General features: G+C 43.9%; 1 protein-coding gene across 1 annotated transcript in view; it reads right to left on the bottom strand.

Moving 5' to 3' along the window:
• The window catches only part of LOC119457550 (probable methyltransferase TARBP1), a 50,262-nt gene that overhangs the window by 8,497 nt on the left and 30,656 nt on the right, over window positions 1-11,109 (bottom strand). The window contains exons 18-24 of the mRNA XM_037719157.2: window positions 10,763-10,930; window positions 9,449-9,555; window positions 5,638-5,719; window positions 4,323-4,488; window positions 2,977-3,156; window positions 2,373-2,497; window positions 574-710 (exon numbers count right to left, since the gene is read on the bottom strand). Of these exons, the coding sequence (XP_037575085.1) occupies window positions 574-710; window positions 2,373-2,497; window positions 2,977-3,156; window positions 4,323-4,488; window positions 5,638-5,719; window positions 9,449-9,555; window positions 10,763-10,930 (965 nt within the window). The remainder of the gene's footprint in view (window positions 1-573; window positions 711-2,372; window positions 2,498-2,976; window positions 3,157-4,322; window positions 4,489-5,637; window positions 5,720-9,448; window positions 9,556-10,762; window positions 10,931-11,109) is intronic.

Here is an 11,109-nt window from a genome sequence, read left to right as displayed (position 1 = left end):
GTGCCCGGCGCCGCCCGTTCCCTCCCTGAAGTTTCGTTTACTGCCGTTATCGTGAAGCGAGCGTTGGCTGGCGTTGGCAGTTTCATGGCCCTCGCTCGCTAAGCACGCCGTGATATTTTCTCGCACTCAAGGTTCTGGTTTCAGCCTCACTGGCTGTTCATTCGCACCGCGTGCCCTTCTCCTCCACTTCGTCTCTCTTTCTTCCTCGAACACTCCTTGGGGTGCCCGTTTGAGGGGAACGTTCGCTGTCTCCGCTGACTTCCGTACTCCCAGGCAGCCGCACTGTAACCGGTATTTCGTTTCCCGCAACTGCACTATAAGCGATACGTGTATACATGGAGTGCTATGGGAAAATTAACGGGAGTCTGAAAAGACCGCACTATATCCGGTCCTGCACTATAAGCGGTTGCATTATAAGTGGTCTATACTGTATATATGTTTTCTGACAACAGTTAACAGCGGTCCACAATGTCATCGACAATGTCAAACAAAACCAAAACTTCAGCAAACCAAATTCAAGCACAGCATGGGGGTTGATGCCAGCCTCGTAACTAAGATGACAAAATGACTTACCCAAGCAAGAGCAGTGTCTTCTGTGGGAAGCTAAACTCGTGCAACGGTTTGCTCCCAGTGGTCTGCTCGACACCTACCAGGGTATACCCTTCACTTCGCTTTCCGGGTAGATATTCTTTCAGCTGATGTACTTTCACCTAGGGTGCACAATGTGGGTGAGAGAAGAGAAAAATGGAAAAACAATACATTGTAGGTGGCAAAACAAAGACACCCAAAAATGGCTGTTCAGTTCTGAGCATTAGTCAACGAACATGTGAAGAATGAAGTAGACCTGGTGACAAGTGCATGCTTTTTACAACCTGCAGCCATTTGTGGGCACTTATATATCCACAACCTGACTGGCATTACATCACATGATAAGAGTACAAAAAGTGGTTCAAATAGCTTTTAAGTGAACAGATTTTGCTAATGAGCAATTAAGAATAGCGCAATATCCACTAGACGAAGGAAATTTCATGAAAAAAAGAAGATTGTTATCCACCCAAAAGCAATATAAAGCTGCGAAAGAAGCCCACACAGGTTCGTCGGAAAGAAACCTTCACAGTTGATGAATTGTTGAAGATCTCCAGACCATGATGAATTTTTCTGCAATTGCAAAGTTCTTTTTTTCCAAGAAAACCATATGGCTTTCCTTTTTAGCTTCATGTTACTGTTGGGTCGACAACTAATTTTCCCTTTCAGATTTTTAAGGCACTTCCCTCAAGCCCTCAGTGATTACAGTCGACGACCGATAATTCGGACTTCACGGGAAACGTAAATAATTCCGAACTACGGAATGTCCGAAAAAACGAATGTGCCCAAAAAAGTTAATTTTATTTACGTTTTAATACCCCTGTGCAAGGAAGAAGTGGTCAATTCGTTGCTGCACACACTTCAGCTTACGTGCAACCAAGTACGCCTATATAAGGACTGTAAAGGCTCGAGTAAGATCCGCACAGCACATCATCATCCGAGCAAGAGTCACTGTTTGACGGTGGGAGAACTTGCTCAATTATTTCGTCATCGTTAAGTTCGGCACACAACACCGCACTGTCGACATCTACAAAGTCTCCAAATGTAACAGCGGCAGGAATCGGCACACCGCAGCCTAGCAGGTCATCCAATGATGTCCGCATTTGAGCTCGTTGTGGTAGGTGGCAGTTCAGGCTCTTCAGTTGCGGAGTTGGGGTCATTCGGACTGCAACTCAAGACTCATTTGGAGTCAGACTGCGAGGGGACCGTTGGTGCCATTTGACGTGGCCTGTCGATAACTTCACAAGAAAGACTTCTTGGAGCCAGCAGAGAGCTGTCTGGAACGCCAACTAAACAAACAGAATGGCGAGAGCGGGCCATGCGCTGGGATGCCGGAATAGGATGTGATGATCGCGATGTTGATGCGACCTCACAATTCAGGCAAAGCCTCCAATATCAGTGTTGTAATTTAATTTAAGGTGTAGTGCTGCGACCGAGACAAGGCCTCAGGGATTGCCGTTTTACGTATAATCTCTGAGGCCATACTTGATGTCTCGTATCTCTGAGGCCATACTTCATGTCTCATCGAGGCTGCCAGAGGAGATAATGGTGGCAGAATCCGCGTACGCTACAGTCACGAACGGAGTCCGGATGATCGAATGTAGAGCTGGCGGCTGTCCAAAATATCGGTCGTCTTTACACATTAAGTCTACGGGGCTTATTGGTCGGTCGGCGACTGTATATGCAAAATTCCCTTGGCAGTAATTATCACATGATTTCTTTCTTTAGTTGCAGCTTTTGAAAGGGGAAAACACAGTCTTTCCAAGGTAACAGTGCTGTAGACTAACCTCGCTTATGGTGATCCATTTTTCAGCCGAAACGCTCAGTCCTTGGAAGTTCCTGTCTTCAAGGTACTTCAGCGAGCCAACCACAAACTCATTCACTCCGAATACCTCACAGGTTCTGCACAAACCTGTGAAGGTAAAAAAAAACACAGCACATTTTTAAGTCCTTCGACAAAAGAATGTTTAGATCACTTGTGCAAAACGTGGATTCATTCATTCATTCATGTGCTTTGTTCCAAAGCAACACAACCATGACAGATGTCGTAAAAAAAGGCTCCAGATTAATTTTGATCACCTGGGGTCCTTTCCCTATACATGAATCTAAGTACACAAACATTCTTGCATTTTGCCCAGATTGAAATGCAGCCGCCACTGCTGGGAATCGAACCCACAACATCGAGCTCAACAGCAGAATGCCATAGCCACCGCAGCTGGCCCACGCAAAAAGTCTTCAAGTAAATTGTGACAAGGCTAACTTTAATGCCAAATTTAGCAATGCAGTCAGTCCACACAACAGCACGAAATTTGAGAGCAAGAACCAGAATCTATGGAAACTCAACCGTAAAATCACGTTCACAACGATTTCGTAAGCGTGGCAGGACCTTACCACCCAAGTTAGGAATGCGGTCGATCAGCGAGGCGACGACGATCAGGCCATCACCAGTCTTCTTTTTCGGTACGCTGAGGTCCCACATCAGGTCGCACGAGGCCAGCTGCTGCTTCCAGGGGGTGATCTTTTTCTGGTAGTCTTCCTTGTCAAGAACCACTTCAGCCTCCGCATGAGTTCCTACGTAGTTTTCGTCAGGCACCAACTTACTAACTGCTAGAACTTAGACATCACAATCATCATCAGCAGCCTAATTTATCTGCACTGCAGGATGGAAGCCTCTTCCAGCAATCTCCAATTATTTACTTTCCGTAGGCAAACTGCATTCCTATGCCAGCGAATTTGCCAATCCTCAGCCTTCCTCGACTTTGTTTCCCTCCTCTTGGCACTAATTCTATTACTCAAACACAACAGCGGCTATCTGCTCCACGCACTGCAAGTTGAGACGTGCGTTGTCATTTTTGTGGCTTCTGCAAGCTTACATTCATGTTCCTCAAGTTCGAGCTGGGCCAGAAGCTTCTTTGAGCGGTGCATTTTGGCGGGAACTTTTGACGTGCCCACTCAGTGCGAATTGCTGCCGCACGAGACACGGATGCGCTTTGAGCTAGTAAGGCTCTAGCGACCCGAGACACCCGTTGTTACTCTCCTATTGTGTAGTGCTTAAGATGGCAACAGGAAACCGAAACAAAATCAAGCTGCTGGGCAACATCGGAATACGAATGCTTTTGATGCCTCAAGAGCAAACACGACACTCACTTTGCAGCACGCTTCCAGCACCATTACACCTAACATGCTATGAAACAGATGGGCAAAGATGCTTATCACAATAGGGATGGGGGCGATAGCTGTGAATGCGGCATGCAGCAACCCGGGAGGAGATTGCTGATACTGGGATAGGAAACCAAGTGTAAGCCGGGATTTTCACGTAAGACGCACAGGCGAGTATTGCAGGGAAGCTGCTGTGGTGGGTAGCTACTGTTCTCAATGCGCGCGCCTTGCAACTTTTGTTGTTGACATGGGATCAACGACCGGAAAAGGTATCACACGATTGCAGCTTGGAGATGTACTGAATGTAGGTGCCGAAATATGATGTTTTCCGGGAACATATTAACCGGTAAAAAAATAAGCGTAGCTGTATTGGGTCACTTTCTGTGTTCTCGATCTCAAATGTTAGCACTGGGAAATCATACATAACAGGATCGTATCAATGAGGTTCTACTGTGTTATAAATTTCATTTTATTCGCAATATAATTTTTAAAGAACACTTGTAAAATTGTCTGCTTCTTGACCAATCCCCTGTAGCGGACAAGAGCCACTTTTTGGAAACAAAACGAAACAAATATACCTTCAAGCCAATGGCTGGGTTTAGCAGAGGAAAGCCGGTCGTCAAGGTTGTATAACGGCAAGGCAAGCTTCTCAGGACTCATGGTGAGGACTTCTTCAAAAACAGCGAGTGGAATGAACTCCCTGTCCGTGAGACCAGTTAGACGAGGAAGGTCACAGAATATTGTCTGCACCGAGAAACAATCACACACTCGTAAAGCACGACTTCACAAATGTACAGTGGAATCTGGACAATGTGATTACATTTAACATTGATCACATATAAATTCCGAAATGACCGATGCTTTCAATATCCCCAGCCAAAATTCACTATGTACAATATACAAGCAGATGTCCCTTTGGGCTCTGCTAGATGACGTGATTGAGACATCGCCAAAGTGATTCAAATACTGGTTGAATATAATACTGTTTCACAAATCCGACAAGCATGTGCAATCAATGTTCACCATGCCCCATGCACTTCCAAACAATGTTCCATTTGCTTGTTCAATAAACTTCTTTGCTTGTTCAATAAAGGTCTGCTTGAGAGTGATGACAACAAAGCACTGGTTCCCATGTTCAGTAAGGGTCTGCTTAGTGACATTAACCTCTTGCAGACATGTGTCAGGCCCCTCCAAACAGATAAATATTTTAAGTCCAGTCAAACGTTGCAAAGTGTCGAACATGCATGCTAACTTGCAAGAGCTGGAGTTTTGTTCGCATTTGTCGTGACATCTTTTGGAAATTTTTCAACAACTAATAACTGTACTTTGCAGCATCTGCGTACAACTGCAGTAATTTTTATTGGAACACTTGAAGGAATTCGCATGCACTTTTTCGTAGCGTGAAGCGCTCAGAGGATGGCCGTGTATGTATTACTTGAGCTTAGTAAATCTAAAGATGATCTTAGTGCCGAGTAGGAATGTATTTCGCCTTCAGATGACCAGCAAGCATCCTTGGATGAGAGCACCAAAGAAGAAAACGACAATGATGACCCTGGAGAGAATGGTTGCTGTGGTGACTACCCACATTATGCAGGCTGGAAACTGGAAACTGTGCAAGAGCCTCAGGAACAAGAACATTTTTGAAGCAAATCACTTACTATGTGTTTGTTATCACAAGTGCTCTTTCTGCGCATTGTCCAAAATAGTTCCAGGGCGGAACGACCCCGAAGTGGGTGAATGCTCATGACCGCAAAAGGTTAAAGAAGTAAAAGAATACAAATGTGTATCAAGAACAACACTGCTCAACAGTCGCATCATGCCAAGTCACACGAATTTTGAGGTAATCACTGAGGTAATACTTTCACACTTAAATTGCGACATCCAAATTCTCACCTGAAGCGTAAGGTCGTCAACAGCATTGAAGTCCTTGAAGTAAAAATCCTCCAGGAGCTTTTCAACATTTCTTGACCAGTTCCTGGAAACATTCAAATCGTCAGCGTTACGAATTGACACGTAACAGTAAGAACACTTTAATGCACAAGATGGTCATTTGCAAAGAAAAGTGCATTCACTACAGATAAGTTAAGCCAATCATGTACCACAACAACAAGGTAAGATCTGTTCAGAGCATAAACAAGCACGGTCGTGGGTGGATGTATGCATACTTTCATAAAGTGATTCTATTGCTAAGCAAACAAATCTAGCATATCCTAGAGAATATGCTGTACTTGAGATGCACGTTAACTAAGTTCTTGGTATCATTTACATAAAGGAAACAAGCTGGCAGCAAGTCATAATTTCTAATCCAGTACATGGCATGCCACAACATTCAATTCCAACGTACACACTGTCGGGGACAAGTGAAAAAACATGAATGGGAAAGCAAAAAAAAAAAACTTTCACAAGTAACAACTTAACAGTTTTTACTCATGCGAGTAACTTCACATTGCTATGCACCCAGTCGCCACATACGATCCAGGCCCCAAACTAAGCATACAAGCTCAAATAATACCAATGTCACAACAACTGGCGAAATAAGAGAATGAAATAACGCATTCTATTTAGGTCTAATTTTACCACCTTTCATTTTGGCCATGGCAGCATACAGTGACGTACATATGCCTGAAAAACCTAACGAGCCCAGTGTCTAGGCCACAAGTGTCCCAACAAGTTTCTTGTAAGGTTTTACCTAGGCTTATGCAAATATAAATTTCTTGGTTTGAGGCAAAGTCGACGCAAATAGTAATTAGTGTCAAATCATTTCGAAGCGAATAGTTCGAATAGTTCTGGCATTTGCATGAAAGATTGACATAAGAGCCAGATGTTGACAAATCTAAAAAAATAAGCTGGTTCTTTACTTGCCAAAAAGGAAACGGGTTTATCTCTGGAGTCAATTTATTTTCAGAGTGTCGTTATTCAGATATTTTCACTTAAAAATTCAAGTTCAATAGTATTTATTACAACTCCAGCAGCACATAAAATTTGGTGAGAAACTCTTGCTCCCTGTTGAGGCGGCGTGAGAGCTTTGCGCTCGCCCATTATGCATCGTTGCGATGCTGTGAAGTGCGACCTTGATTGCGCGATGATGGCAATTTATGCTGTGTTGCACAAATTCAGCTCGATGCTTTCCATCATTACGCGAGCTTAACCCATTTCATTCCGTACACGTGGGTGAACTTAATAGGCACGCTCGCATTCTTCTGCAGTCCGCAGACTAGCCCGTGCACCTGATTAGCCACAGACTAGCCCGATCACGAATTAGCGGCAAACTTCCTGCGATGGTTTGCCATCCACCGCCGCACTTGCCTTGGCTGTTAGGCCTACCCCAGCGCTGTTTTGCCAGGTGTCAGCCAACAAATTTACGGTTTAGTGCTGTGTCAACGCAAATCTATTCACAGCAGCCATACAGCCTCTGCGAATAATATGTTTTAATAATCGAGCAGGTGCAGAAATTGTTAGGCACCTGTAAACAAATTTGTCTTTTCCTTGTCTTTATGCGATGAACTTGCTTGCCAAAGCCAAAGCTGTCGATAATACATGTTTTAGAATTCGCCATATTTTTTTCGTGTAAATGCACCAGAAATGTTTTTTTAATTAATGGCAAAATCAGAGGGCAAGTTATATGCGAATTTCGACTTGAGGTGGGACTTCACTGCATCGCGGCACATGCGACCGTGAAACCAACTTTAGGGCAAAGTTCTCCACCATCATCATCGGCGAAGAGGTGAGGAACAGAGCCATGGGCCCAATATATGATGTGAACGATTCGTGCATCTGTGAACGGTGACTGTTAAAGATTTGAGCGTTGTATGCAGTTATTTCCGCACGCTGTACTTGTGTTTTCTCTTTCTTTTTTTTTTCAGGGTGTTGTAATTGGGGGTGCAGCTTACATGTGCAAAAATACATACATTCATTCATAAAAAGCGTCGACAGTTGGGCGAGTTGGTACGGGTTCACCTTTTTTAACGAACTGCATGATAGGACAGGACCCAAGAAAAGAAGTGAGACAGACGAGCGCAGTCGTTCTATTATATATTGACCCTTTTCGCAGAGCAGTTTGTTCTAGAGAAACGAGATGGCGCTTACTGCGGTGCGCCATACATTGCCTCAGCGAAAGCACACGAATACGAAACCATTACCGCTTCTGCCCTGTTTCTGTGCGATCAGCTGTTGGAAATGAAATTGGGCTTTCGATCACGCACTGTGCTCAATTCATGCTGCAAAATGTGGAGTGGTGGATTGAAGATGTGTGCAATAGTTGGCTGCAAAAATAGTGACTGGCATATTGAGGATCGAATGGAATGAGTATGACTAAGTTCACAGACCGTTGCTACATATGGACAGCTTCTGTTGCCGGCTCTTCTCAATGTACGACTTTCCTCGTGGATAAAAAAATTTACTTATCCTCCAGCGTTGTATCACTAACCTCCAAAGGAAAGACTTCAACCCCGGAATGTCGGCAAGAGTGAGTACCGCTCGTTAAACTATGACAAAAGGAGTAGCGCCGCTTCCTGGCATAGTAAGTTTCGCACACATTATCTACACCCATCTACCCCAACTCGCATGAAAGCTTATGCACACTCTATTGCCAACGTATTAAGAATATGTGAATGGGCGCACGTTGGAATCAGTGCGCGAAAGAATTGTTGACACTGACTACACCGACAGCACACGAATGACCGAAGCTGAATGTTTCATGATGGTCCACAGAAGTAAGCGAGTTACTAGCGATAATACATCTTTGCTACAAGCTATTACAAAGTACAGAACAGCCTAGTTCCAAGCCTTGTGTGCAGCAAGACTAAATCTATTGCAACTGAGCACACCTGCGAGTGATTAGGCAGAAAATAATCTGGTAGTGACTGCACCGACGAACTTCACTGAGTCGGAAACGAGACAAACAACTGCTTCAACGTATTTACCAAATAAAGAACGAAGAGCAACACATACTGATCCTGATTCAATTCATAATCGGAAAGCTTGGATAGCTTGGAATACAATTTTAGCCTCGTTTTTAGAACAATCCGCATATACGCTGGTCACGCCGTTTGGACAAAGCTTAATGAGCTTCGAAAGCACTTTTACATGTCCTCTGAAGCTGTCGCCAAAGCTTCGTGTCGGCCACCCAGTCAGCGTCTACGCTATCTCCCGAAACAGAGGGGTTCAGAGTCGCACCGGGCGTTATGTACACCCATTGTAAACACGGAGGCAACGGAGGCAGCTGAGGCAAGCAATGGACCCGTCACTACGTGATCAAACATGGCAGCGCCCACGGGATCGCCGCGAAACGGTTCAATAGAATGATTGCGTTCGACTATATCAAATATATCGACATATATCGAACGATATATTATATATATATTCCTTCGTTTCAAATACTCCAAATACTGAAATTCAAGCCGAAACTAATATCTAATAGCATAATAATCGATCTAATATTCTAAAATATTGAATAAAGCCTAGTATTACCTGATTGCTACAATATCTTTATTGGGCTGCAGTCAACCATAAGGTCACTTTAAAGCTTTGCCCATTGCTATGTGGCACATTTTGTCACAACCAAAAAAAAATAATTATACAGCATTGTTTTCCCATATTAGAAGATGGGTACCTTTGTGCAAATTGCCAAATATCTCTTACAAGTTCTGACATGGATGAGTAAGAACAGTGCCAACCCAAGTACAACTTGAGATGCAAAGCTCACCCCATCTGAATGGTGCTCTTCAGACACGTGAACAGGGCGGCGTACTTCTCCGTAACTGAGCTCAATCCGTGCTCTTTGCTCCAACGTGAAGCTAGGTGAAGTGCCACCTGAAAGTACCCGGCATGGCATGATGCTCCACATTGAGCGTCTAAGCAGACGTGGAGGGAAGAAAGTTGAGGGAGTTGGCAAGTATTTGTGGTTGGAATGTTGAAAGCTGCTAAAGAAAGCATGCGGACAGAGGGGCAGAAAAACGGACAAGACAAATGCTGCAATAACAACTGAAGTTTACTGAAGCAGCATGGACAAAATAGACAAAAAAAGAAAGACGGAGGCAGTATCACAGCGGTGAGTGCACTGCGCAAACTATGCAAGATGGAGAAATAAAACATTAATAAATTGAAACACGCAAATAATTCATTTTAAAAAATTTTAAAAAGTGTGCTCACTGCTATTATACGGCCCCCTGTCTTCCCCTATTGTCTTCAGTGTTGCTTCAATAAACTTCATTTGTAAGTGCAGCGCTCGTCTTGTCCCGTTTCTCTGGGTCTGCGTCCTTTTTTCGTGCTGCTTTTCAACATTCCAACCATGTCTAAGTAGAAAACGTTGAGGAGAGTATAAAGCACTCAAAAGTACCCAAAAAGTCCGGCGCTTTGCACATAAATGTCTACAGCCATCCAAGCAATTTTCTATTCATTCATCACTCTTGCTGAAGCCCCGAAATCAAGTGGCACTAAAGCCGTCAAATCAAGTGACGTTGTCCCAGTAAAACTTGATTTTAGTTGCACATTTTAGGTTAATGCAGCCAAGACTGCAGCAGGTCACAACAATGTCATCATGTCTCAAAAGTCAATGCACCACCAGCCCAAATTGTAACACCAGCTCATGGCAGCCACAAGATGTGCAGACGCCAAGACAGAGTGGTGTTCAGTATATGTCCAGACGGCCAAAGAGGAAGTCGATGATCACTCAATGACGAGTGATGACTTGGGACATAAAAGAGCAGTTGGATGGTATTCCCAAGCGATGATGCAATGCCTTACACTTTTGTGAAGTACAGTAAGCCAAATTTGGTCTAAGCTGCACAGCTTTTTCATGCCTCAAAAGGCTGAGCTAAATATGATTACTCACTGGGCAGCTTTCAGCTATGAGCGTGACGTGGCTGGAGTCCAAGGTGTGGCATGTAAGTGAAATTCATGCTGATGTTATCAGAAAAGCAGGTTCAGGTGTTAAATGAAATTTTTCCTTAAAATAACTAACTATGAAGCTATTGTTACTCTTCACTAGAATGTATAGACACAAAAAACTTCTCCTCACTTGGGCATACACCCTTGCATTGAAGTGCTGCCCCATGCTCCAGGGAAGCACAGCAGGAAGGAATTCCAGGAGGTGCGACTCCAGTTCTGTTTCAGGATCGAGGCAGGCACCCAGGTGAATGATAATAGCCAGGAAAGAGCACACGCTTCCTGTCCTTTCGGTACCTGCCTGTTTTGGGGCAAGGTCAGAGTAACAAAATTTTCAACTGACTGCCTCTGAAGATTAAAAGACACACGCTCATATTCATATACAAAGCGTAAATTGATTACACTGGCCTCTTACTTATTTCTAGTTTCTTTTTTTTTTCTGCTACTAAATCTTAAATACACAAAAGCTAGCACATATTG

Source organism: Dermacentor silvarum, chromosome 7 (genome assembly GCF_013339745.2).
Source record: "Dermacentor silvarum isolate Dsil-2018 chromosome 7, BIME_Dsil_1.4, whole genome shotgun sequence".
Classification (NCBI taxonomy): domain Eukaryota; kingdom Metazoa; phylum Arthropoda; class Arachnida; order Ixodida; family Ixodidae; genus Dermacentor; species Dermacentor silvarum.
The sequence above is the reverse complement of the archived record's forward strand: the minus strand, read 5'-3'. Positions and strand labels throughout refer to the sequence as shown.